This window comes from Rhodofomes roseus (assembly GCF_022264815.1).
Source record: "Rhodofomes roseus strain CIRM-BRFM 1785 chromosome Unknown C8Q71scaffold_4, whole genome shotgun sequence".
In the NCBI taxonomy this organism is placed as follows: Eukaryota; Fungi; Basidiomycota; class Agaricomycetes; order Polyporales; family Fomitopsidaceae; genus Rhodofomes; species Rhodofomes roseus.
This window is the reverse complement of record NW_025952960.1, coordinates 2029700-2053380: the sequence shown is the minus strand read 5'-3', so window position 1 is coordinate 2053380 and position 23681 is coordinate 2029700. Positions and strand designations below refer to the sequence as shown.

The 23681-nt window shown below is 56.0% G+C and overlaps 10 protein-coding genes across 10 annotated transcripts; 3 read left to right on the top strand and 7 right to left on the bottom strand.

The window, feature by feature from the left end:
* Positions 1-409: 409 nt before the first annotated feature.
* Positions 410-1714, bottom strand: C8Q71DRAFT_743683 (cyclophilin-like domain-containing protein). Its single transcript, XM_047922900.1, has 10 exons — positions 1518-1714; positions 1421-1462; positions 1320-1364; positions 1297-1299; positions 1168-1190; positions 1050-1111; positions 946-993; positions 857-889; positions 641-788; positions 410-585 (listed from the first exon to the last, which is right to left on the bottom strand). The coding sequence occupies exons 1-10, from the start codon at positions 1613-1615 to the stop codon at positions 569-571; spliced, it is 519 nt and encodes a 172-aa protein (XP_047782614.1). The 5' UTR covers positions 1616-1714; the 3' UTR covers positions 410-568.
* Positions 1715-1822: 108 nt separating this feature from the next.
* Positions 1823-2899, top strand: C8Q71DRAFT_905104 (mitosis protein DIM1-domain-containing protein). Its single transcript, XM_047928881.1, has 6 exons — positions 1823-2084; positions 2147-2190; positions 2247-2294; positions 2354-2381; positions 2436-2505; positions 2558-2899. The coding sequence occupies exons 1-6, from the start codon at positions 1872-1874 to the stop codon at positions 2581-2583; spliced, it is 429 nt and encodes a 142-aa protein (XP_047782613.1). The 5' UTR covers positions 1823-1871; the 3' UTR covers positions 2584-2899.
* Positions 2900-2968: 69 nt separating this feature from the next.
* On the bottom strand, positions 2969-4223 carry C8Q71DRAFT_743678 (uncharacterized protein). The gene is made up of 2 exons (XM_047922899.1): positions 3420-4223; positions 2969-3362 (listed from the first exon to the last, which is right to left on the bottom strand). The coding sequence occupies exons 1-2, from the start codon at positions 3901-3903 to the stop codon at positions 3211-3213; spliced, it is 636 nt and encodes a 211-aa protein (XP_047782612.1). The 5' UTR covers positions 3904-4223; the 3' UTR covers positions 2969-3210.
* A 539-nt stretch (positions 4224-4762) lies between these two features.
* On the bottom strand, positions 4763-6643 carry C8Q71DRAFT_854990 (uncharacterized protein; the record flags this gene model as incomplete). Its single annotated transcript, XM_047927130.1, has 4 exons — positions 4763-4937; positions 4992-5856; positions 5916-6154; positions 6207-6643. 4 exons carry the CDS (start codon positions 6641-6643, stop codon positions 4763-4765), a joined length of 1716 nt encoding a protein of 571 aa, XP_047782611.1.
* A 1515-nt stretch (positions 6644-8158) lies between these two features.
* C8Q71DRAFT_440921 (uncharacterized protein) lies at positions 8159-9304 on the bottom strand. The gene is made up of 4 exons (XM_047918567.1): positions 8796-9304; positions 8507-8742; positions 8362-8447; positions 8159-8299 (listed from the first exon to the last, which is right to left on the bottom strand). Exons 1-4 carry the CDS (start codon positions 9236-9238, stop codon positions 8270-8272), a joined length of 795 nt encoding a protein of 264 aa, XP_047782610.1. The 5' UTR covers positions 9239-9304; the 3' UTR covers positions 8159-8269.
* A 152-nt stretch (positions 9305-9456) lies between these two features.
* On the bottom strand, positions 9457-13505 carry C8Q71DRAFT_743673 (uncharacterized protein). The gene is made up of 4 exons (XM_047922898.1): positions 12612-13505; positions 12403-12563; positions 11947-12346; positions 9457-11890 (listed from the first exon to the last, which is right to left on the bottom strand). Exons 1-4 carry the CDS (start codon positions 13271-13273, stop codon positions 9871-9873), a joined length of 3243 nt encoding a protein of 1080 aa, XP_047782609.1. The 5' UTR covers positions 13274-13505; the 3' UTR covers positions 9457-9870.
* Positions 13506-16128: 2623 nt separating this feature from the next.
* On the top strand, positions 16129-19644 carry C8Q71DRAFT_743663 (uncharacterized protein). Its single transcript, XM_047922897.1, has 3 exons — positions 16129-16554; positions 16701-17041; positions 17164-19644. The coding sequence occupies exons 1-3, from the start codon at positions 16250-16252 to the stop codon at positions 19425-19427; spliced, it is 2910 nt and encodes a 969-aa protein (XP_047782608.1). The 5' UTR covers positions 16129-16249; the 3' UTR covers positions 19428-19644.
* On the top strand, positions 19543-20480 carry C8Q71DRAFT_440760 (ubiquitin-like protein). The gene is made up of 6 exons (XM_047918566.1): positions 19543-19586; positions 19656-19806; positions 19880-19992; positions 20149-20216; positions 20269-20292; positions 20376-20480. Exons 2-6 carry the CDS (start codon positions 19726-19728, stop codon positions 20393-20395), a joined length of 306 nt encoding a protein of 101 aa, XP_047782607.1. The 5' UTR covers positions 19543-19586; positions 19656-19725; the 3' UTR covers positions 20396-20480.
* A 509-nt stretch (positions 20481-20989) lies between these two features.
* Positions 20990-22659, bottom strand: C8Q71DRAFT_743655 (rab geranylgeranyltransferase). The gene is made up of 8 exons (XM_047922896.1): positions 22393-22659; positions 22188-22341; positions 22016-22132; positions 21738-21953; positions 21553-21686; positions 21403-21501; positions 21272-21347; positions 20990-21216 (listed from the first exon to the last, which is right to left on the bottom strand). The coding sequence occupies exons 1-8, from the start codon at positions 22456-22458 to the stop codon at positions 21092-21094; spliced, it is 987 nt and encodes a 328-aa protein (XP_047782606.1). The 5' UTR covers positions 22459-22659; the 3' UTR covers positions 20990-21091.
* Positions 22660-22714: 55 nt separating this feature from the next.
* C8Q71DRAFT_743652 (zf-CSL-domain-containing protein) lies at positions 22715-23464 on the bottom strand. The gene is made up of 2 exons (XM_047922895.1): positions 23179-23464; positions 22715-23124 (listed from the first exon to the last, which is right to left on the bottom strand). Exons 1-2 carry the CDS (start codon positions 23359-23361, stop codon positions 22966-22968), a joined length of 342 nt encoding a protein of 113 aa, XP_047782605.1. The 5' UTR covers positions 23362-23464; the 3' UTR covers positions 22715-22965.
* Positions 23465-23681: the final 217 nt, after the last annotated feature.

The following is a 23681-nucleotide window of genomic DNA, read 5'->3' as shown; positions in this document are numbered from 1 at the left end:
AACCGAGTGACGACAGAAACGCACTTCGAACGGAAAAGGCAGGCAAGTATATTTGAAAGGAAAGTAGCGTGAAGCTGGGTCCGGTGGACACACGCTCGGGTCCGGTGGGGCGAAGTCAACGACTGCGGGCTCGGCGCGGTGAGAGCTCAAAATTCAATACACGCGCGATATGCCGCCCTGAGGCGTGTTTCTCGAGCCCCGTACCTTGCTCGTACCGGAGTGAGTCGATTGTCCAAGCTCATCACACGACGCGTACGATGGTACTTTGAAAGAGTGTGACTGTGACCAAACAGCCAAGGGTATAGAAGAGAAGTCGGAACAAGAAGGACTGAGAACTGACCTAGGTCTCTCACGCGAACTTGCTCTCAGAGCATCCAGAGTCCGACACAAGCCCCAAGAGCACTCGCGCTTCATGCGAACGGCTTGTGAGCCAAGAGAGTAGACAGGTCAATTACTTACTACTACAAGACTGTACATGCATCAGCCCCGGGGGCAATACTGGGTTTCCGTGACTTTACGTCTTTTGGACGACGTCATTGTGATCTCAGAGTACGAATCAGCAAGGGGTTCACATCTCTCCACACTCTGCGGACATCGTCAGAATCAGTATGGCGACTACACGACGATTGAATTTACGTACCGATTATTTTCACCGCTAGCTTCGGCCTGTTGTTTGGTCCTGTCGGGACGTTCTCGATTTTCCGCAGCGTCAGCATGCCGTCGATGACCTTGCCGAATACGACGTGCTTTCCGTCCAGGAAGTCGCACTTGGCGGTTGTGATGAAGAACTGGATACATCCGAACAGAGGTTGAGCGCCACGTTGCTGGAGCTGTTAGAGCCTCGATGGGTCCTCACCTGACAACCGTTGGTGTTTGGGCCTGAGTTCGCCTGAACGTAGAGTTCGTATGAGTGCCCCAGTTACACATGATGACAGCAGTACATACCATAGACAGCAAGCCAGGTACGGTATGCTTCTCTTGGAAGTTCTCATCCTAAAAACACGAACACTCAGTCGATCTACTGGGTCGGTATGCGATCGGAGACGTACTGGGAACTTGTCTCCGTAGATCGAAAACGAGCCGGTACCGTCACCCTTCATGAAGTCTCCACCTATAGTGAGGTCGTAACGTCAGGGAATTCTTCGCAGAAAAAAATGATTGTGGTACCTTGGCACATGAAGTTCGGTACACTGAATGGTCAGGCCAGCGTCAGGATGAGCGAAGAAGTGTGATCACAGCGCATACACTCACACTCTATAGCAAGGATCTTGTCAGCAGGCATTTGCAAAGACTCGGACTAGATACGCTGAGCTGCTCACCTGTGGAAAGTTGCCCCCTTGTAGCCTTGTGGTCGGGAGTTCACACTAGTTGTGAGTTAGTCCGACAATTCAATTCGCTGATGTCCTATCACATTACTTACCGGTACTCTCCTGTACAAAGCTGCCTGAAGTTTTCAGCAGTTCTATGAAAGCATACATTAGCGTCGGTTACCTCTCACAGTCTCTGCTGCTACCTACTTAGGCACAATATCGCTGAACAGTTCCATCTTCAGGCGACCCGCAGGGGTCTCTCCAATGTTGATGTCCATGAATACAATCGGGCGCGTGGAAGCCATTTTTATGTATACCCTCGAAGATGAATGCGGACTTTGTAGTGTCGAGCGTCGCGGGATTCAGTGGCAAGTGCGCTTCAAATGCGGAGTGGCTGAAATCTCGTCGCAGGATGAGTACTCCGGAAAAGGCAAGTACATTCCAGACTTTGACAAACACGGGCAAACACAGGGCCTTCACCGCTGTGGCTGCAGGAGGTCGCTCGACTTGGACTCGTATACACTCTCGTCTCCTGCTCTTTCCGCCGCTAGATAGCTCGCCATGTCCTATTTCCTTCCTCACCTTCCGTCTGGATGGCACGTTGACGAGGCGATCAAGTCTGAGGAAGATCGCGTGGTCGTTCTTCGCTTCGGCCACGACTGGGACAGTCAGTGCATGACGATGGACGAGACCCTCTACTCGGTCGCGGAGAAAGTGCAGAACTTCGCTGTGATCTACCTCGTTGACATCACGGAGGTGCCTGACTTCAACAAGGTATGTGAACGACCAGGGATGTCTTTCATGAGGCTCACGAGTGGCGGTGCGTCCGGGGATAGATGTACGAGTTGTACGATCCTTGTACCGTCATGTTCTTCTATCGGTAAGTGCTCACACCGCGAACGTCCATTGATTGTAATCTGACTCCTCATACACTAGGAACAAGCATATCATGATCGATCTGGGGACTGGTAACAATAACAAGATGTATGTCTTGCCTTCTTCGCATCTTATCCCTGACTCACAATACTGCCTTGGACGTCCAGTAATTGGCCAATGGATAATAAACAGGAGGTCCGTACTCTTATGCGCGGGCGCAACCTGTTTTGCTGACGTCTAATCCACTAGTTAATTGACATTATCGAGACAGTCTATCGCGGCGCGTCCAAAGGACGAGGTCTTGTCGTTTCTCCCAAAGGCATGTCCCTTCACCTACCAGTATTATGTCAATGTACTCATGCCTCCTTCAGACTACTCCACACGATATAGATACTAATCGAGCAGCCTGCTCGCTGTGTGCCCTTTGTACCCTCGCTTTCCCTATCAACTCCGGTGTGTTCCAGGACCTGTAACTTTATATGATCCTGTTTTCTGTTTATGGCAATGATGGACTATATATTTGCAGAACGCGCAGATCCCCAACTATCCATTTGGTCGTACTGTAGGGCCGTTTACTTATATTGGGACATCTGAGGCTTGTCTCAATCGGGCCGTTCATCGAGCCGCGGGGGCGCGAACGGCCAGATATCGACATCCACATGCTGGTCAAGATAGGGTCCGCCGATCATCAAGAGTCACCTTGGGCTTGTTTCTCGGTGCGATAGCCTCATAAGCGTAGCTGTTGCATTTGCGTCGCCACCTATCTGAAACGACACTCGGTACAGACGTCCTGTCTGTATATTCCCGGGCCTCGGGGTTGCATGGGACGACGGGTACTATGTACTCTTGTTGCTCTTTCCTGTCCATGTACACCCTTCGTAGGCTGAGCGCAGCGCTTCATTCGAAGCGCCAGCTATGACATCTCAGAGCCGTGATCCTTAGACGAGCCTTGATTTTGGTTCCCTTGCTCGCGGAGATCGTCCAGAAGCCCCTTGGGGCCATCTCCAGAGCTTGTGACAGAAATTCACCTTTCCGTCATGAACTCCACGCCTATCATGGAGGTACCGCGTCGACAGCGTATACAGCACGCTTTGCATATGGATGGCAGCCCAGAGAACAATATCATACGCGAGCCACTACCAGACCTTGAGTCGGTCAGGAGGGATTCTGCGAAAGGTACGAGGTGCTATTATGCACTCGTTCTGACGTAGGCCGACTATGTTTTTGAACTAGCACATTCCCTGTGGCAGATCACGAACGTACTGCCCGAAGATGTTAACATCCGGCTGCAGAACGTCAACACCGGCGAATTGATCCGGCAGCTGCACAGAAGAAGGAAGACTGGAACGCTTGGCGAGAAGTAGTGGATGTTTGGCCGTACGTCAGTGCGCTGCGTTTGCACGAGGACCCAAGTCGGGCACTCACGCACCTCATCGTTGAGGAGACTGTGTATACTCTCAATGCAGGTACGCGTGCGAGGGACCAGTTCAAGATCACCCGATGCGCGGTGATTCGCATGTCTGAGTTCATGAACGTAATGGCGGATGCCATAGGGATCGATGCTAGCCAGACAGACCATTGGCGGCCAGTACACTGGGAGGGAGCGTTCAGATTTGTCATATTCAGGAGTGGGCCAGGAATGAATGAGATGGACGAAGGTCTTCCCATATCTAATCAACAACGCAGGACCCGTGCTCAATGATTCTATTTCAGGCATGGTGCTGAACACCAAACTCAGACAGAGTCACAGACGTCGTATCGCCGGAGCTGGCGCAGGGACATTAATAGGCATCTTCCCCCAACGGTGCCGGTGCTAGGCAGGGGCTTTTGGGATGTTGAGTTCGATTGAGACTGTTAGATATGTGAAGGGGTGTTGTAAGCATTGTCGGTCCATCCACGGTCCATCGCATACATGAATAACGTACTTCTCATAGTGAGCAATCTTCTTGGACCGCATGTGTCGTACATTCTTGTCGCTCTACATGGCCTCGTCGAATTGAGTGCAACAATCATGCAGAACGTGCAACTAGATCGCGTCCCAGAGCGCGTAGCCCACACCTTAAGTAGATCCAATGGCTATTCTTTCATCATATGTACCGAGGAAAAGCGACACAAATTTTCAATTGATTGACGACAACGCAAAGACGAATTGAGACTTGGAAGAGTTGCATGCCATTGCATCAGACGGGACTCTCATAGTGACACTGGGACGGCGATACAGAACACATTCGCATTGTCATTGAACTTGCAGGTTGTGAGAGCTGAACATGGTTGACATTCATAGTCTCCTGTGAGGCGGCTGACGCGCACTTCAAACTCCCTGCTCGTGCTCTCGAGGCGAAGATGGTCGTCCCGTTCGCATCAAGACCCAAGCCGTGCGAGAAGAAATACGGTCACACCGGTAGTGAGACTTTACAGTGCCAGTGCGCTCTGGAGACTCGATGCCGCAAACCGGTTCATTGCTGGGGTGTAGCGTTATTACATAGGACACAACACCAGCATAACCTTGAATACGCACGTGGTCAGGAGCTTCAGCGGTGGCCTATGAGCACACGGACTGTCATCCATCATAGAGATTACACCAGCACAATATCGGAATGTCGTGGCGCTCTTTCACGAGCTTTCTTCACTGGACGCCCGACTGGATGTGCATCTCCGGAGCCGGTCACATAGTCACGCTTGACGTCCCATTTGCCCCGTAGTACGTCCCGTAGAGCACAGAGTGCCGCACGTACAGGCAATTCGGATGTACTGTTGAATACAGAGCTCAGCGAAGTGATGACCGGTCAAGAAGAGAAGTCATACCTGTCGTGCAGCACGTCGAAGACTCCATTAACGCTGGCCAGATAGTCACCGCCGAACGCAGACTTTGCCAAAGCCTCGACGTTAAGTGTGTAAGATCGAACATCACTCAAAGCGATTTCCTTCAAGCAGCGTTGCACGTCGCTTGCCAAACCCCAACCTTTGGTCTTCGTTTCGCCATCTCTGTTGTGTTTCCGACCAGCTACAGCTAGCTTGTCGTCCTCGCCCGATGCTGCTGTGGATCCGAGAAGCGCCTTGAAGTGAGCTAGTTGCTCATTTTTCCCATTTCGCGGCCTATCGACGGCGTCGGCGGGCAACGCCTCTTCAGCCAGCTGGCCGTCACATACGGCCCCGTCTAACCAGTCCCACGCGTCGTCCCATCCAGGGTATGCACGAGCAACTTGCATCCAGCACTGCTTCAGAACACCCGTTAGGGTTTTCCGCATGAGGGGCACCGTGATATAAGTTTTGCCATTCGCGCAGGAACGCACGAATAAGGCGATTGAAGCGTCTAAAATGTTCCCTTCCAGAGGTAAACCCTCTAAGGTTGCCGCGAGATCGGCTTGGTCCGTGTCTGTCCCCCACGTGCAGTAGATCGCAGCAGCCGCGTCCCACTGAATTCGGATTACCAGGCTCTGCGCGTTGCCCCGGACTCGCTCGCGTGCCACACGCATCAAGTCATCTTTCAGGCTAGGTAGGCGGCTAACGACGGAGTCGAAGCTGGAGGATGTGGGGGATGCTCTGAATGCTTGGATCTCCGGTGCGAGAAATAGCGCGCGCAGATCCAGCAGTTTTCGCCGCTTTTGTTGTGACCAATGCGACATATCGTATATAATGAGAATGCCATCCATTTGAATGTCGATGTATCCTGTTATGTAGACAATTCACTTCAGACCAGGATCTGAGTTATTGCAGATGGAGACATACTGTTCAACCTGACGCATCCTCCAAGATATGATTGTACCACGCAAGATATGCTCGACTGCTGCAAATACGTGACAGCATTCTTGACGAATAGTAACTCGGAGTGTGAGTCCGAAAGCAACGCCTCAGCGAGTAGTTCCATCCACACCCACGCAAGTGCGTGCCCCGGGAGACAATCGGTCTCATAGAACACAGCTCGCGATTTACTATCGTCGATGTAGATGTCGAGACGAAGCGCATGCCTATGCAGCGGTTCTCAGCGAGCGGCTTCAGAAGCAAAGAAAGATTACTAACCACTCATCTGCTACGTCGGGCGGTGGTACCGTACGAAGAATGACCTCCTCGCAGAATACGAGGCACTCCCGCACAAGCGGGTGTTCACACCTCTTCTCAACCCCAAGCCGCCACAGTGTCGCTAGCCAGCCGCACATTGCATCTAGCGACTTCTCCTCGGTTGCTTTCCAGACGGTGAGATCCCGCGAGCCCTCTGCGGCCTTCAGATCCGTCTTGAAAATCTGCTTTCGCCCTTCGAGATTAACCTCAGCCACGAGACTCCGTATATAACGAAGATCGGTATCCGTTGCCTGAAGAGCGGTAGCCAGGGCCTGTGAGGACAGAGGGGATAAGCTGCCGAGGACAGGGTATAGATGAGTCGAAAGTGCGGAGCGAAGGTGAGCATCATCAGAGACACTCGACATCAATGACTCGAAGTTGGACCTTGGCGTCGACATTGTGCGAAGTGTGTGCCGTAGGGGGGTGACGGCAGTGATCGCTACGTAGTATAGTAGGTTGCGACTCGATGTGGGCGGTCGCAAGTACTCTGGTAGACACTAATAGTCAGTGGTTACGACGCGTTGGATGTCGGCCAGCAGTTGGCCAGCGTCTCGATCACGTGATCGTGACGAACGCGAGACGCGTCTGTGGCTTCGCGTCGAGACTCGAGACGTGTATGCAATGCGCCGTCATGAACTAAGTTGGGTCTACCATCGTTCCAACTACTGTTATCGGCACGGCATTTGCCGTTACTAGTAGCTCAAGCATTCGGTTTGATACACTCTACATAGAGTCTACGGTATGGATGTGCACCGTGGATCCGGTCAATGTAATCTTTGAACAAAACAAAGTCCAGGACATGGTCCGAGTCGGCGCTACATAGACTGCAACTACTACTGTATACTTAGTGCACTTCAGTTGATCAACTAATACGCTTTGAGCTCTCGTCACAGTGTGACGCGTTCCCAAAGGCCGTTCCGCAGAGCGTTCCCGCGCGTTCCGGGAACACAAGTATCTCCTTCGCTGCCATATGCAGCGTTCTGTCGCTGCATGCGTGCTGCGTTGAGTATTAAGTAAAAGAGATCATGCTGATACAACGTTAAAGGACAAAGGGAAGAACGTCGAGATGTTGTATCTATCAAGCATAACTTAGCTTTCGATCGTCGGCTTGGGCGCTCCTCTGCGCGACTCGCGAACTTTCTTCGCCGGACGTCCGACTGGACATGCATCTCCGGAGCCAGTTGCATAGTCACGCTTGACATCCCATTGACCCCATAAAACGTCCCACAGGGCATACAATGCTGTACGAACAGATAGGTCGGAGGTACTGGTGAACGCAGGGCTCAGTGGAATAGTGACTTGTTCAGGAGAGGAGTGCATACCTGTCGTGTAGAACATCAAACACCCCGTCAGCGCTAGCCAAATATTGATTCCCAAGCGCAGACTTCGCCAGAGCCTCGACACCAACGTCGTCTCGAGTTCCAGACGACGCGACCTTCTTCAAACAACGTTGTACGTCGCATGCTACCCCCCAACCCTGGGCCTTCGTTTCTCCGTCTCTGTCGTGTTTCTGTCCAACGAGCGACACAGCTGGTTTCTCGTCCTCGTTCGATGCCGCCATTGAGACGAGGAGAGCCTTGAAGTGAGCCAGTTGCTCGTTCCTCTGCGTTCGCTGCCTATCGGTCGCGTCCGCAGGCAATGTCAATGCCTGTGCAGCCAATCGTCCATCAGACACCGCCTCGTCCAACCAGTCCCACGCATCGTCCCATCCGGGATATGCTTGGGCGACCCGGATCCAGCACCGCTTCAGGACGTATTGCAGGATCTTCTGCATCATGCATACCGCTGTCCCACGGCTGCTGAGCCTGAGTGTGCAGAACCGTGTGAACAAGGCGAGCCGGGCATCCAGAACGTTCCCTTCCACAGGTAAGCCCTCCATGGCCGTGGCAAGATCCAAACAATCCATGGATGTCCCCCACTTGCTGTAGATCGCTGCAGCTGCATCCCACTGAATTCGGAGGACCCGGCTCCGCGCGTTGTCACAAACTCTCTTGCGAGTCACGTGCAGGAGGTTATCTTTCAAGCTAGGCAGGCGGCCAACGAGGGAGTCGAAGCTGGGGTAATCAGGGGAGGCTTTGAATGTTTGAATCTCCGGAGCGAAGAAGAGCGCGCGCACTTCAGGTAGCTTTTGTGTCTTGCACTTCGACCAATGCAAGATACTGAATTCAATCGCGTTATTGTCGATCTCTATGTCGATGTATTCTGTTATTGATGCAAGTCACTTCAGAACAGTATCTGAGTCGATGTGGGCATGGACGTACCGTTGAACGTGATGCATACTCCAAGAAATGCCTGCACTATGCGGGATATGCTCGACCACTGCAAATATGCGACAGCATCCCGGACAAAAGGGAGCTCGGAGTCCCCCGAGACCAATGCCTCAGCGAGTAGCTCCATCCACAGCCACGCCAGACCGTGAGCCAGGGGACAATCGTAATGCAGGAACACCGCATAGTTCGTGCTGTCCTTGATGCATATATCGAGACGATGTACATTCCTGCGTCGCAGTCTTCAGCGGAGAACTTCAGATGCGGGATCATGCATTCTGACCACTCATCTGCTATGTCGGGCGGCGGTACCAGGCGACGTATTACCTCCTCGCAGAATACGAGACACTCCCGCACGAGCGGCCGCTCACACCCCTTCTCAACCCCAAGCTGCCACAACGCCACAAGCCAGCCGCCCACTGCAGTCGCCCACTTCTTTTCGGTGGCCGTCCAGACGGCGAGATCCTGGGAAGCCTCTGCAGCTTCTATATCTGTTTCGAACATTCGCTTTCGTCCTTCGAGGTCGACTTCAGCCACAAGACCCCGTATAAGCTGGTATTCTTTCTCCGTCGACTGGAGTGCGGCAGTTATGGACCGTGAGCACTTGGCGGGTAGTGTGTCAAATATTGGATAAAAATACTTCGAAAGCGCGGCGTGAAGGTGAGCATCGTCAGCGATACTAGTAGTCGATATCAACGATTCGAAGCTGGACTTTGGCGTCGACATTGTGCAAGACTTGTACCCCAGGGGTGTGATGACAGTGTTCGCTAGCCTCGATACGGGCGGTCGCACACTGGCAGAGGTACCATATGTGGACCAGCCCGCGACGCGTCTTGTCACGTAGTATCACGTGCTTGTGACCGAGCGTGTCTGAGTCTGCGCGTTTCTAAGTATGACATTGACAGTACATAAGTAGTCTCGCCACCTGAAAGACCCTCCTCGTGTGCGAGGGGTTTGTGTCGAACCTATATTTGACACTGACAGTCCTACTGTTCCGTCTGTGTCGTTGACGCATCTAGCGAACTCTGACAGGGCTGCCGCAGTAATGACATTTCTCCTCGGTGATATCGATCTCTCCAGGAAGTACATACGTCGGGTAATCAATGGATGCTTGAAGAAACACGATGCGTTTTTGTATTTTGTGTAATGTGACAGTTCGAAGGTATCGCGTGAATATCATGCGGAGGGCGGTCGTGAAGGGGGTAAGGCGGATGGGGGAAGGCGGTAACGAAGACGTGCGCAATAATCTAGGATCTGCAAGTGCAATAGTAGGTATAAACACAAGAATAACTGATTAGATTTTCATGGTTCATCCAGAGGTCCGTCCCAAGAAAGGTCCACGCATAGCACGCGCGATTTCAGGCAGGCCGCCACGTTTCATCAGGATAGCGCGCGACTTCACCCCAGCTTGAAGGGGTTTGCACGGAAGTCGTCGTCGAGCCCAGAACCGTTGCCGGCGCGGTCACATATGACTGGTCAGCCGTGCTGATGTCGGGCTGACTGTCGTCGGCAGTAGGTCGTCGACCGACGATGGGAATCCCCAGGCGCTCAGTATGGGAGCTCCATTCCGACGTCTGTTCCGAGGGCGCATGGGCAGAGGGTGCGTTGGTGGATAGATTGGAGCGAGCTTCCCGAAGCTCGTGCGGATGCTCGTCACCTTCAGAATGATGGTCTGAACCAGACTCAGACGATGGTAGAGCAATTTCCGGAACCTCAGGAACCTCGGGAACGTCACCCTGTCCTGCTTCCTCTGCGCGCCATTGCTCTCTGAGAGGATGGCCGAACGTGTAGTTCTCCGGGCTGCTCAGAACCGCATCCGAAGCTGACGACTCGAACGGCGAGTCCGACAGTCGAACCATAGAATTCGCACGGGACCGAGCGAGGTCCAGCGATGACCGTGAGGCAGCTGTCAGAGAATGGATCAACGACTGCGCCCTCGACCTTGCGGACTCCGAGCGTGAGGTTGCCGAGTCCGTGCGCGAACGAGACTGCGATCTTGAACCTGAGCCTGAGCCGGAGCCTGAACCCCTACCGGAGCGGGAACGCGACCCATTATTCCGCCGATGCGAGAGGTTACTAGCCCGATGACGGAGGCTCACTCGGGACGCACGGGGGCTCGGGCCCTGCGACAGCAAGCCCACGCTATCCTCCTGTTCCGCTTCCTCGATCGAACCCTCTGCCTCGGGAACGTCCATGAGTGACGAATCCTCGTGAGGGTCAAGATCCGAATCAAAAACAGGCGCAGGGAGCTGGCCAAACGTCATCGACGTATCCGTCACCACGCTTTCGGTGCGTGTTCGCGCACGCGGCCGTCCCGCGGGATATACAGCAGGCGTGGGGGACGCGGGCAGTGCAGGAACTGTGCCCGCTCTTGCTCTCCTCTGTACCTGCGGATGCCTCGGAGGCATTGGGATGACGCTGCCGCTGAAGCTGGACGACATCGAGGTGTTATGCGCGTTCGAGCTTGCGCCAGGTGAGTCCGACGACTCGCGGTTGCCCGTCGACTGCGTAGAGTGTGAGGGACGCGTCGAGGGTGTTGAGTGGGTGTGCGTAGATCGCGACGGCGTCGAAGTAGAATGAGGGCTAGAACGTGACATGGGCGACCGGTGCGACGCGGAGGAAGCACTAGCCCGTGTTGGCGCACGGAACTGGAAGGGATATCTTGAGACTACGGGTCGTCCGAGACTGGACATTGAGCCGGAAGTCCGTCTGTCTGAAGGTTCCTCACTCTCCTCTGCTTCTTCTTCCTCCTCCTCTTCCTCTTCTTCGCCCTCCTCTCCTTCCTCTTCACCTGGCTCGGTTGGCGGCTCCCTCTCCTCATCAGGTTCAGGCGACGGCGGGAAAGGCACGCTCTCCTCCGAAGACACCTGCGCAGGATACGCTGCAAACGGATACGCCGATGGCGGCGCAGCAGGTTGCTTGCCCTTCGGCCTCGCCGTCGGCGGAGGGTACGCGACATCCGACAGCTCTGGTGCGGACTTGCTCATTCGGCGCTTCTCATCATCCCCAGGGACCTCCTCGCCCACTCTCGGCTCCGGACTCTCGAACAGCTCCCCGGAGAGCACACCCCGCCGCGCGGGATGGTGTGCCGACGGCAGGCCCACCGCCGCGAAGATGCGCTCCATGCCCTCGATCGGGATGGAGGGCTCGCGCGACTCGCGGCCCGCGCCGCGCGGCTGCTTCGTCGTCAGACAGAAATCGTGCGCGTCCTTGATGCGCAGGAGGGTACACTCCTTCCACGACCACGGGAGTGCGTCTTGCTCGGACAGCGTGTCGTTAACAAGCGTTGCAGTCTTCTCGGCGTCGTCTTCCTCCCAGCGATAGCGAGGCCCGCAGAGGCCGGCACAGCCCTGCCCACTGACAATCCAGAGGCCAATACTAAAGTACGAGGTCAGCTCCCGTACTCTTGACATCACGCCACGAGAGACACGTACAAGCTCGCGAAGAGGACAAGGATTCGCCACGCCGTCCAAGCAGCGTTGGCGATGAGTACGCCGCGGGCGTAGTCAGTGAGGGTGCCATCCGCACGGAAGAACGTCCCGTCTCGCGGGCTAACCCCAGCGTCGCCTTGTGCGATCGCGCCGGGCTGCGGAGACCAGAACGCCAGCAGAACCGCGAGTGAAAGCGCCGCGCGCGGCATGAGCAGGATGACTGTCGACCAGTTCTGCGCGTAGAAGTTCGCCGTCTCGGCGAGTCCGTCGCGCAGGGAGGCGTACTCCCCAGAGAACGCGGACATGCGAATATGATACATGAAGCAGAAGTTGGTGTACGACGTCATAGAGGCAAGGCTGAATGCGGGCGAGGACATGTACAGGGGGAACATTAGCGGTCGTTCTGGTAGCAGGGTGAGCACAATTGCGACGAGACAATTGGGAGACGCGGGCACTCACTGACTCTCCAGCGGCGGTAGAAGGAATAGAGGAGCTCATATACAATAAAGATTACAAAGATCCAGGTGAACCAGCAAGCAATGTAGGCGGCTGCAGCAAGCGCCCAATCCCGCCCTGAGCCCGGCACACCAGGCGCAGAAGGGTTCGGGTACTTGGCGATCCTGCAGATCATGAGCACCAAAATGAGCGCCAGAACAAACGTCACTCACAGAATCAAGATGAATACAGCATTGAAATCGAAGAACGTCTGCAGGGGAATGTGCCCAAAGACGAAAAGAGGGAAGAGGAAGAAAAGGCAACGCATCCTCCATGAAGGGTGTCGCAGCAGCTCCAGATGGAGCCCAATCGAGCGGAACCGCGGCCGCGGAAACTGAGGCGAGCCCGCTGAGAAGAGCGTCGGCGTGAGGCCTGCGCTCGTCGCGCGGGACCATACACGTGTGTGTGCAGGCCCAGAGAACGCGCGCGACTGGTCTGTGGGCTCGCGACGTGCCTTTGACTCCTTCTCCGCTTGGGGGTCAGACCCCTGCAGGCTGACAATGCGCACTGAGCGAGGCGTCGGCTTCCGCCCTACGAAAGGCTCAGTGCTTGGACCGGGCTCGGCGCCAGCGGTGTACATGCCAGCGACAGAGGACTGCAAAGTGGAGCGCGGCGCGGGTGGCGGAGGACGCTTGGGAAGCCAGGACGGGTAGCCCTCCGAGCTGGACGACTTTCCCGGTGGGGATTGCGGGGGCGAAGAAGGCTGCTCTTCGGTGCTGGGGCGTTCCAGGTCGCCTGTGCTGTCTGGGGGCGAGCCAGAGCTGGACGGCGGGTGCGAAGATTTTGACGAAGGGTCCTCGGACGACGGCGTACTCGAGTCGTACTGTCGTGACATATTCGTAGATTAGGCACTAAAGGCATGCAACGCGAGCGTAGAGTAAGCAAGAGTAGGGTGGCAGAGCGCGAGTCGGCGGGACGATTAGATGGGTTTCCGACGTGCACGCGGGCGCAGCACGGCTGACGGAGGCTCGGAGGCAAGCTCGCTGTTCAGGGGCCTTGAACGCGAGAGCCTCGTGTAGATTGACAACGGGCAGCCTCGTGGGGGCGAGCAGGGCGAAGAAAACGCGCTCGACGATCCAAATCAACACTCACCCAATATAGCAGGCCTGTTAGCCGGTGGCGTCACCCGGCAACCTCCGCAATGGTTCCGCGAGCCTCGTGTTTCAGGGAACGGAAGTGAATAGAGAACTTGTCTGAACACGCGAAAGAGTGACTGCAAGGAGTGTGGACTGCGTGCTAACGAGCTTCGCAGAGATGGGGGCGTAGGGAGCGACTTCGAGTGGTGGTATGGGAGAGCAAAGCAAGATCTGACGCCTCCTTGTCCTCCCCCCGCATCTGCGCGCCGTCTGGGTTGCTATGTCGACATCCCTTCCCAAGAGCCTCCTACGTGCAGGCCAGTCTCGATCTTCGCTTATGTGCTGATTGACTTTTTGCAATGCTCGCAACACAGGCTCTCGGTGCGCGTAGCGCGTCCGAGGACTCGATCGCCCCGTTCCTGATCGACAGCGTTGTATGAATGAAAGCCTATGAAAGCACTGCAGTGCGGATTGGCGGTACCCCGTGCCAGGCCTATCTCAGCTGCATGGTGCCCTCCACGAGGTGAGCATGTGTACATTCTTCCGTTGCCTAGAAAACCTGCCGTGAGCAAGGATCTCCAGCTGTTGTCTTCGTCGATGGCGCGGAACAATGAACATACCTGGAAACGCATGCGCAGGCATTGTACCGGGTTCCTCTCTTGTTGGCCTCGTATCATGCATATGGATCTCGTCTCCTTGGTGCTCTTTGTCCCTGCATCCTCAAGGCGCTGGTCCGGGCCTTGGGAACAGCTGAGGTTGCTGCAAGCTACACGTCCTAACAGTACCAGCGTACCTTGGGCTACGAAGGCACCAGACGCCTCTTGGTCGACAGCTTCCTGTCGGCCATCACCTACGCTCTCGCAGGAGTCTCGATCCACCACCAAGGTGAGAACCCCTGTCGGCTGAGGTCGAGATCCGCACCTACTATCTTTGCAGCAGTGACCGACTTTTGCCCTGGATTAGTGCAAATATTCATTCTGTACTCATATACCTGACTGGGAGTCGATTCCTCCCAAGCTTGTTCTGAACGAGAGTGAGTGGCTAGTATGGGGGAGAGGAGGTAGTGCGGACGGATGGCGGCGCGCCGTCTTTATATACTCGTGAGCAGGTAGCAAGCCAGCTGTCGTCATTGACCCATCTCTGATATACCCTACGTCATGTCAGGACTTACATCTCAGAGAACTGCAAGTGACGGCGTTAGATCGCGAGCCGTCAGGTTCTCCCGCCACAATCCTGCCGAAAACGGTAAGTCGCTTGCCACTTTTGGCATGTATCGACAATACACAGTGGCATACGGTGCGCCCCTTGCAATTGAAATTTAAATATTCATACCGACTCATACAGTCGTGTTTCAGTGAGCAAATTATCACCGTTGCATGGATACCAACCTGCTTGCGGTGTTCATTCCGAGAAGTCTAGCAAGTGCGGCGATAATTATCACGGTTCGAGTCATAATCATCCTCTCAGACTTCCATAAAACTCGTTCAGGATTACAGTCGTCGCGTCTCAAATACTCAGACAAATTATATGATCTACTTATATGCCGGTTGGCGTCACCACACTGGCGCTGACAATACGGTACTCAATACGATCGACAGTGCCGGCGAAGTCTGAGGCGCACAAGCTTCAGCGGCTGCGTTCCTGAGGACGAAATAACGGCGAAGCCATAGATTATCCTCTGAGCTTTCCACTGATGCGATTTCATAAGGTTAGTTCCCTCCTTCAACATCGGAAGTTGCTCTAACCTACGGTCGGCTGAGACTAGAGCGCTATAGCGCTATATATAATGGGAGGCCCCGCAGCGTGGCTGTAGTGAGGCTCATATGGTCAGATCTAGACGTAACAAGAGGATAAACATACCCTGGCTGCGCACCAGTCGATCCTGTGCGGTCGCCAGTTATCCCGTCGGCAGAATACAACTTACAAACTGAGTGTACTTACTGTCCAGTGAGGCCTCGGAGCTCTGTGAGAGCCGCGCTCGTCGACCCTGAGAGTGACATGCTGTTCGACTAAGTCATATATTGTAGCCTTGCAGTGGGCGATGTTACTTACCTGGTAAGCCTATTGAGATTACGTGAATCGAGTGGATCCGAGCAGTGATGCTAGCCTCATTTCAGCGACTCGGAGCCTGAGGAAGAGTGGATGACTTACCATTCCACATCACAACGTACAACCGAAGCGAGATATGCTTCCTACGCCAACGGGTCATTATTTTGCGCGCATTACAAGCGTGTTCAAAGGTTATCGAAGTTGCATAGATGTCCTGGGTGTAGTTCAGACTGCCTTTGACACCTACTTACATAAGTAGAGCCTGAGGCTGACTCCCTGCCGGCGGACACCGTTACTATGTATGTGATTACGACTAGGATCATAGCGTAAGTACAGCTTTACCAATCAATCTGAGTCGTGGCGGGTCAATTACGCCTGCTGTAGCCATGGCCGAGGCGCACAAGATCTATTAGAACAAGTCCGACATCGTCGATACATTGTACAAACAGACTGAGAGTGGGCCCTGGGACTTGGTATGTAGCTTACGTAAGTTAGTTCAGTATGCACGGTACCAGAATAGGCGCCTGTAGACGGCGAGGTCTTACGTAATTGGGCGACCGGTCTCAGCTGCAACTCTGTGAGCGTCCCGGTCCTTCTAAGTCCTCCTGCTCCTCATATATCCTCCTGCTCCCCCTGCTCCTGCTCCTGCTTCTCCTGCCCCACCGTCTCAGTAAGGAGATAACCGCATGGTTCATCGTCCAGCGGACTCGCGCCTGCTCGCCAATCTCCTCTCTCACGAAAAGGACTACTCTAAACACCTGGCAACTCTACTTGAGCACTCCCAGCTGTCGCTAGCGTCGTTCTCTGCCTATGCCTCTGCCTCGTCACCGCCGCTCGCGCAGGCTATCATTACCGTAGCTGGCGCGCTTTCTGGCGCAGATGACGCGTTACGCAAATATGCAATGTCTGTCGAGAGCTGGCAGGCCCAGCTGAACGCGCTCAAGGGCCTCGAAGATGAGGTCGGGAATATCATGCGGGACCGGGAGATTCTGTGAGTTGTCTTCTCGGCAGTCTGCTTTCAATTCCCTCTTGCGACGTTCTGTATGGGATGATCTCGTTCGTCCTATGGCTATAGTCTCCATTCGCTTGTCCTTGCGCTCAGCTCGCCGTGCCGTGGACTGACCACTCTCCGCTTAGCGTAACACGTCTTATCAAGGCGTCCAAGTCTCAGAAGCCCAACCGCGACTCTGTCATCGGATCCACGCCCTCCCCATCTTCTTCCTCCTTGACCATCCGCCTCGAGGTTCCAGTGGGAGCCAAGCTCGGCGCAGCCCAAACGGAACTGCAAGCATGCGAAGCGCACTTAGCCAAAAAGGAGCGGGAGCTAGAGGAGATGCGCGTGAGGGCCATCACAGTCGGACTGCAGGCGCGCTGTAAAGCGATGGTAGAGTGCGGCTGGGTATGGGGCGAGATGGGCAAGGAGGGACTGCGCGCCCTCGACAGCGGAGACATGGCGGCCGCGAACGGAAACGGTATTGGTGAGTGCTCGCGCTCTTGGAGGAGGGTTTCGCACTTCCTTCTTCCTCCGTGAGCAGCCTCATGGGCGTGCTTGCTGCGTTAAAGTTATCTGTACAATGCATGTGTCTTACCGTCATCGCAGGAAGCTACCCATACCCGCGACCCTCCTCCAACTCCGATTCCGGCCACGCAGCATCTGACTTGTCCTCCCTAGCACCCTCCCAATCCGCATCGCAACTTCATAACGACGGGCCTTACCGAAGCCCATCTCCCCCTCCCAAACCGCTCCCGCACGTCCAGGCATACCGCCTGCAGATAGCGCCCGCACACTCGATCGACGAACACGCTGTACCGGATGGGCGACCGAAGGGCGCGCCCCGCGCGAGCTGGCGCATCTCCGAGGTCCCCGAGCCAGAGGAGGAGGAGGGTGGGGGGAGCAGTGCGGACGAGGAGGAGGCAGGCCTTGAGGTGCACGAGAACGAGCGATTTGCGAGAAGGAAGTCGAAAGGAAAAGACAAGGAACTCGAAGACAAACCGTTCTCAATCCGCCCGCCCGCTGCTGGGAACGCGAGCCTCCCGCCACCGAGCCCGTCCACTGAATCGGGGTCTATACTGGGCAAGAAGGAGCGCCATCGGAGCGGCTCTGGGGGTCTCTTCGGGCGGGCGTTCGACGCGCTGTTCCACAGGGATAACAAAGAGAAGGAGAGGGGCAGCTCGTTGAGCCCGAGCAAAACGAGCCCGAGCAAGACCGGCGGGTGGCGCACGCGTACGGACAGCAACCTCACGAAGGTACGGCGTGGCGGCAAGGGCGGGGACGAGAGCTCGGACGACGAAGAGCAGACGAGGCAGTTGTATTCAACGTGGTCTCCCAGCTCCGCGTCCGTACCGAAGACGGCGCCCGTGCTTGGCGCGTCGGCCTCCACGAGTACGGTGAATACGACAGCTACTAGCAAGGGATCTCCGGTGAACCAGAGGCTCAAGAAGGCGAAGCGGAGCTCAGTGCAGGCGCCGCCGCGTACGAAGGATAAGGAGGCTACGGAGAAAGGCTGGGTCAGCGACACGGCGGGCAGGAAGTCCAGCGTTAGCCGGGCAAGCTCGGTGAACAAGACGCCTCCACCGAAGGGCAAGGGCAAGGCGAATGGGGATGCCACTCCGGGGAGCGGTGCACGGCCGCACAGGGTTCCGGCCATTGCTGCGTTGGGGATGAACGGAGGATCAGTCTCAAGGAACTCGTCCTTGTCGAGGCAGTCGATCACGAGTGTGGCATCCGCCCCTGCAAGAATGCCTGTACGGAGTACGACCATACCTGTCGTCCCGCACTCGGCGTCTGCGACCTCTGCGCGATCGCGTGCGATGTCGTTACAACCTGCCGAACCTCAGTCTCCTGCACCCGCATCTACCTCGCAAGCTAGCGCGTCTTCAGCGGGGTATGTGAACGGCCATCGGAGGACGGCCTCGACGTCCTCTGCTATGCCCAACCACTCGGGACTAACAAGGAGCAATGACGGCCCGAGTCTGATGAGCATCGTTGAGGGCGTGGCAAGACATAATAAGGAAGCATGGTCTGCGCAAGATCCTAACAGGAAGCTGATCGACGTGAGGGCGCCGCCGCCGGTGAATGTTGACGCTGCGTTGGAGGAGGCGTCGAAGTCCGCCGACAAGTACCCTCAAGCAGGTTCATCAAACAGTGCGAGTTCGGGAGGACCTCTCAAAGACGTGCCGGCGAGGCAGTCCTCGCCCCTTTTGCACCACACGAAGATGCCTGCGTCGGCTTCCGCCCCGACCCTGCCCGTGTCCAGCTCCAGGCCTCTGATGAAGGTACCACTTCGCTCTGCTCTGCGCCATAGCAGTCGGACTCCTTCCCCGAATCCGCCCCCCGCTGTACGTGGTCCAGCGAGTGATAGCAGTCGAGATGTGTCTCCGTCGCGACCGATGGCAGTTACCCATGCCCCGGCCACCCCATCGAAACTGGCGGCGGTGGACAAGGATGACGACGAAACCTCGCTCTCGTCATACGCGACTGGGCGTGAGGACTTCGACGAAGACAGCACACCCGTGGCCGAACATAGCCCGGAGCTGTCTCTGTCACCCCCGCCCCCGCCTCCGCACGACTCAATAGGGAGCGACCTGTCAGGGAGCTCTACTACGACGGAGGGTGCCCCCGTCCGACGCAAGAGCGTACGGATGTCCCTTCCGCCAACATTCTCGGCGACGCCTCCTGCGGTAGACGATGACAGCGATGAGGAGGCGCGGAGTCGCCATGCCCCATGGGGACCATCGAGTCAGTGGTCTACGCGGATACAGCCTGGACACGATCGCGACGTGTGGCAGGACTCGAGCGAGGAAGATGAGGACTACAGCAGAGCGAGAAGGCTGCTGAGCCGAATGTCTAGGGGACGGACTTGATTATTGGGTGAAGATTCTGAGATTTGTACACATGGTCATGCTGGCTGCTCACTCGTGTCTTATTGCTACTCAACTATACTATACCTAATCGTTGGTACCTCCGGCCTTCTATCATTATTTACACATCTTCCCATACATCGGACACACGCTTGTTATCCTGTATGTTTTTCTTGACATGATATGTTACGTAATAAACGAGCGCTTCGCAGGCTAAGAACGCGACTGCAGTTGAGTGGCCGTCCAGCCACAATACTCTTCTTCCCGTACCACCATCACCGCTGCTCGCAGAACCAGCACCATGTCTGACGTAGAGCAGCCCACGAATCAGGAGGATATTCAGCCCAAGGCTGAGGACGCGAACGCGCCGATTAACATCAAGGTCAGCCCATGTTGCCCCGGACGCTGTTCCGCGGGTAGGGAACGATCAAGGGGCTTATTGTGGATCACTGTAGGTCACAACGCAGACGGGGGAGGAGGTGTTCTTCAAGATCAAACGGAACACGAAATTGAGCAAGCTCCAGGGCGCGTACGCCTCGAAAGTGGGCAAGGATGTCGGCAGCATTCGGTGAGTGGCACTGCTCCTTCCAGCCGCCTCTTGCCTTGTATGAGGAGCCGGTATTTCTGGAACAGCAATGCACGGTTCTATCATGATGGTTTGGGTCGAAGTTTCGGAGCCACAGAGCTGTTCGGAGTTAGAGCAGATAGGCTAATCGACTCTCAGATTTCTGTACGACGGCAACAGAATAAACGACGACGACACGCCGTCATCGCTGGACATGGAAGACAACGGTACGTGCCACGCATTCCCGGTCATCGCCCTCGTCTGACAGACCCTCCCCAGACACAATCGATGTAATGGTAGAACGTGAGTCCCGCCTCTGCGCCATGTCAGCCACACAGGCTATTCGAATGTCGACCGCTAACCCTTGGGTTCCGCATCTGTTGCAGAGGTCGGCGGCTCGGCGTGACATCGGGGTCGCCGTGGATCTGTTTGTTAATATGCTGTCTGTTCTGTAGTACCATACGTGTCCGGTCATCGCTCGTCTCTCGATTTGTGCATAACATTGTCAACTGTAGCCTTTTTCTTCTGCCCCTGTATGCTTGCTTGCCCGCAGCCCCACGTGTGACACGCCGCCGATGGCACTGATCAGTGCTCGAAGCAGCGAAGCGACTGCCAAAACTGCACTGAATCATAGGTGCGTCCAGTGGCTCTGCCTCCATGACAGTACCGCTCAAAATTGCTCATAGGTCAGGCACCAGTCTTGTCTGCGTGATGCTTGAGGCGATCCTAAGGCTGTCTGTTCGTCAATTCGCGATCGCGAACGTGAAGTTGGCTGCTCCCCGAGACGATAGTCTGGCAGCAACTCTACTATGTTCTGTACTGTGCGCAAGCCCGCGTATGCCGACACGCCCAACGACTTGCCGTCCGGTTTTGAACGGGTCCGGAGGTGCCGTCCCTCCTGTGTCAAGGTATCAATGCGGTAGCATGCAAGCAATTATAGACGTAGCAAGGAGGCCGCGACTCGAGGGCCAATGCCAACCTTGCAGAGCACACGACGCACTATTGAAAAGGCACCGATACGATCCTTCAGCAACGTATCTTACATTTCGTCTATCTTCACGTAGTCTGCCAGCTCAGGATGCAATACTGAGCTGAATACAGGTCACTCTGTCTTCCTCGGTAGCGCCTCCCAATCCCTCCTCAGCCCCATGCGCTCGATGATCTTCGCAGGCATGCAGTAGACAGGGTCGAGATCTGCCAGGCCGGGGTAGCCTAGCAGCGACAGACCTAGCGCGGATGAGATCAGGACAACGCAGACGGTATAGTGTTGGCGTGCACACACCTGCTACACCGAAGTGCGTGTGGAAAACGTCGGGCTGGTCGCCTGGCCTGTCGGCGATGCCACCGTGCTCAGTTTCCTGCAAGAGCGACGTTAGTTGTCTGAGTTGTGGGAGGATGGTCAGGGAGACATGCCTGCGCTGAAAGGATGAAGCCTATGAGCTTGTCTGCATCGACCCATCTAATCTTCTTAAGGATCGACATCGACGAGAGGACCCAGAAGCTGTAGCAGACCTGCGGGACACAATGAACTCAGGGTATAGGCACAAGAGATAGGAGACTGACGTCCTCGAGCTTCTCTGGCCGCCCGTTCAGCCCACCATTAGGCAGCTGTCGCTCCGCGAGCCACCAGCCGAGCGTCTCCTGGTCGATCTCGTCGAGCCTGTCAAGGATCGCCAGCGCCGCCGTGCACACGAACACTACCACACCTCGTTATCCTCTGTCTCCCCGCAACCGAGGCAACGACGTACCCATCGCTGCATGGCTCTCTGCGCCTGCGACGGCCCCGAACCCGCCGTCGAAGTTCCTGCACTGGCGGAGGTACCCAACGGTCTTCTCGACGTCGAGCTCGTGCAGCCGGCCGAGGAGCGAGAGCGCGTTGACGGCGCAGTAGAGGAAGCGCGTGTCGACCTCGCCCCACTGGTCACCCGCGAACACGCCAGAGGGCTGCTGGAGCGAGAGTATGACTTTGGTTCGGGGAGGTCGTCAGCGGGACGTCCACGGTCTCACACCAAGGCGGCGCACGCACACTTGACTACGCGGTCGACGTCCACCCTGTCCAGCGCATCCTGCATGATGAGGATCTGGATCGCGCTGAGCGTCGCGTGCAGGTGCGCGTCGTGGTCCGGGTGCGCGCCGAACGCGCCTGCGGGGGCGGGGCGGGTCAGCCAGGACGGGCGGCGCGCGGCGGGAGACCTGACCTGCCTCGTCGTCCCAGCAGCTCACGACGAAGTCGATCATCTCGGTGCGGCTGAGCGCGTCCTTGTGCTGCATGATGTTGAGCGCGGTGAGCCCCCAGTAGATGGCGTTCATCCGCAGGTGCGCGGTGAGGTGGTAGAGCAGGTCATCTTTACTCTGTGCGAGGGTTAAGATGGTGTGCGTGGAGGGCGTGGAGAGGGAGCATACCTCACCGAGGGACTGTATGTACTGTACATGGAGGGGGATGAGCAGCTTGGAGGTTGAGCTGGACATCGCGTTGGCTGCCAATTACCGCAGGCGATGTACAGGTTGTGTACAGTCCTTCCCAGTCTGATCTCGAGATTCGGGGCGAGAGTGCGTTGTGGGCTGTACAGGACAGCTGGCAGCTGCAATGTAGCTTAGACTAGTACGTTCAAGGTGTGGTGCCAAATGGGAGACGCAGAACAAGCAGAGGAGGCACATTCAAATATTCAAGGCGCGCCGAGTGCGCCTCCATGAGAGTCATGCGCCGCAGTCCCCCTCCATGCAATATGTCTAAGGGGTGTGCATCGAAGGCTGCAGACATGCAGAACCTTCAGACTTCAAAGGTGTACATGTACGATGGACCCAGTAGAACTACATAATGACGATGGTCATTCTTGGTAGGATAAACTAATAGCTACAGCAAGATCGAATGCGGGTGAAATCCTCCGGAGCATACAGCATTACGTCCAACATATAGGTGTTTAGAATCACCGTCCGCGAGCAGTCGTGACGGCTGGCGAATGTTGCGCGAGCTGCCTATGCCGCGGCAGCGATCGCACGGGGCTGCTCATCGGCGATGGTAAGACGGTCGAGAGCATCCTCGAACTCATCATCATCGCTTTCCTCATCCTCCTCCCCAGAAGACTCCTCAGCCGCGCCCTCGTCGGAGTCGTCAGGCTCATCCTCGTAATCGAGCTGGGTCAATCGGTCAGTCTCCAAAAACATGGTACTAGCGGAAAGCGTACGCACGGGATCGTATATGACTCGTATCACCAAGCTGCAGCTCGGACATGTCGCGATGTCCTCGTAGTTAGCCAGCTGCTTGCGGGAGATCTCGAAGCGATCGCCGCAGGGACAAGGATAGTGGTATACCCGCTTCTCCTCGTCCCATACCATGTCCTCAATCTCCACCTCGTCGTAGTATGCACCCATCGTAAGGACTGTAGGAGCCCGGAGGCGCTGAGGGCTGACGAGGCGTAGAACCGCAGAGGGTGGACGGTGGAGATGAAAGTCGACGACCAAGTCAGAGTCAGACTTCGGAACATCGCAAATGGTCGAATCATGTGCCCGAGCGATCGAGCTCCCGGAAAGGCAATTGATTTGTTTGGCAAAGCCCTCCGATCCAAACAACCACCCGGCTTCAGCCACTTCCAGACCCAGTGGGCTTCCATCTCCAAGCCAGCGCATACAGGGGCAGCTTCTACGCTCTGCAGCAACTATCACTTGGTCGCACCTTCTACAGAACTCGCGTC

Bases quoted from the DNA above. Each gene is read 5' to 3' on its own strand.
- C8Q71DRAFT_440760 (XM_047918566.1), top strand. From the start codon at position 19,726: ATGTCTGACGTAGAGCAGCCCACGAATCAGGAGGATATTCAGCCCAAG. The intron at 19,807-19,879 runs GTCAGCCCATGT...GGATCACTGTAG, and splicing joins ACGCGCCGATTAACATCAAG to GTCACAACGCAGACGGGGGA. The intron at 20,293-20,375 runs GTGAGTCCCGCC...CATCTGTTGCAG, and splicing joins AATCGATGTAATGGTAGAAC to AGGTCGGCGGCTCGGCGTGA.
- C8Q71DRAFT_440921 (XM_047918567.1), bottom strand. From the start codon at position 9,238: ATGTCGACGCCAAAGTCCAGCTTCGAATCGTTGATATCGACTACTAGT. The intron at 8,743-8,795 runs GTCAGAATGCAT...ACTGCGACGCAG, and splicing joins CCCGACATAGCAGATGAGTG to GAATGTACATCGTCTCGATA. The intron at 8,300-8,361 runs GTGCGCGCGCTC...TGATTACCCCAG, and splicing joins AGACACAAAAGCTACCTGAA to CTTCGACTCCCTCGTTGGCC.
- C8Q71DRAFT_743663 (XM_047922897.1), top strand. From the start codon at position 16,250: ATGGTTCATCGTCCAGCGGACTCGCGCCTGCTCGCCAATCTCCTCTCT. The intron at 16,555-16,700 runs GTGAGTTGTCTT...CTCTCCGCTTAG, and splicing joins ATGCGGGACCGGGAGATTCT to CGTAACACGTCTTATCAAGG. The intron at 17,042-17,163 runs GTGAGTGCTCGC...CCGTCATCGCAG, and splicing joins CGCGAACGGAAACGGTATTG to GAAGCTACCCATACCCGCGA.
- C8Q71DRAFT_743652 (XM_047922895.1), bottom strand. From the start codon at position 23,361: ATGGGTGCATACTACGACGAGGTGGAGATTGAGGACATGGTATGGGAC. The intron at 23,125-23,178 runs GTGCGTACGCTT...CGATTGACCCAG, and splicing joins TACGAGTCATATACGATCCC to CTCGATTACGAGGATGAGCC.
- C8Q71DRAFT_743678 (XM_047922899.1), bottom strand. From the start codon at position 3,903: ATGCCTGAAATAGAATCATTGAGCACGGGTCCTGCGTTGTTGATTAGA. The intron at 3,363-3,419 runs CTAGTTCAAAAA...AGCACCTCGTAC, and splicing joins GATCTGCCACAGGGAATGTG to CTTTCGCAGAATCCCTCCTG.
- C8Q71DRAFT_743673 (XM_047922898.1), bottom strand. From the start codon at position 13,273: ATGTCACGACAGTACGACTCGAGTACGCCGTCGTCCGAGGACCCTTCG. The intron at 12,564-12,611 runs GTGAGTGACGTT...CATGATCTGCAG, and splicing joins GCTGTATTCATCTTGATTCT to GATCGCCAAGTACCCGAACC. The intron at 12,347-12,402 runs GTGAGTGCCCGC...CCCTGCTACCAG, and splicing joins CTACCGCCGCTGGAGAGTCA to AACGACCGCTAATGTTCCCC.
- C8Q71DRAFT_905104 (XM_047928881.1), top strand. From the start codon at position 1,872: ATGTCCTATTTCCTTCCTCACCTTCCGTCTGGATGGCACGTTGACGAG. The intron at 2,382-2,435 runs GTCCGTACTCTT...CTAATCCACTAG, and splicing joins CAATGGATAATAAACAGGAG to TTAATTGACATTATCGAGAC. The intron at 2,506-2,557 runs GCATGTCCCTTC...TGCCTCCTTCAG, and splicing joins TCTTGTCGTTTCTCCCAAAG to ACTACTCCACACGATATAGA.
- C8Q71DRAFT_743683 (XM_047922900.1), bottom strand. From the start codon at position 1,615: ATGGCTTCCACGCGCCCGATTGTATTCATGGACATCAACATTGGAGAG. The intron at 1,112-1,167 runs GTACCACAATCA...ACCTCACTATAG, and splicing joins ACCGAACTTCATGTGCCAAG to GTGGAGACTTCATGAAGGGT. The intron at 994-1,049 runs GTACGTCTCCGA...TCGTGTTTTTAG, and splicing joins TCTACGGAGACAAGTTCCCA to GATGAGAACTTCCAAGAGAA.
- C8Q71DRAFT_743655 (XM_047922896.1), bottom strand. From the start codon at position 22,458: ATGTCCAGCTCAACCTCCAAGCTGCTCATCCCCCTCCATGTACAGTAC. The intron at 21,502-21,552 runs GTCAGTCTCCTA...TGTGTCCCGCAG, and splicing joins GGCCAGAGAAGCTCGAGGAC to GTCTGCTACAGCTTCTGGGT. The intron at 21,348-21,402 runs GCATGTCTCCCT...TCGCTCTTGCAG, and splicing joins GCTTCATCCTTTCAGCGCAG to GAAACTGAGCACGGTGGCAT.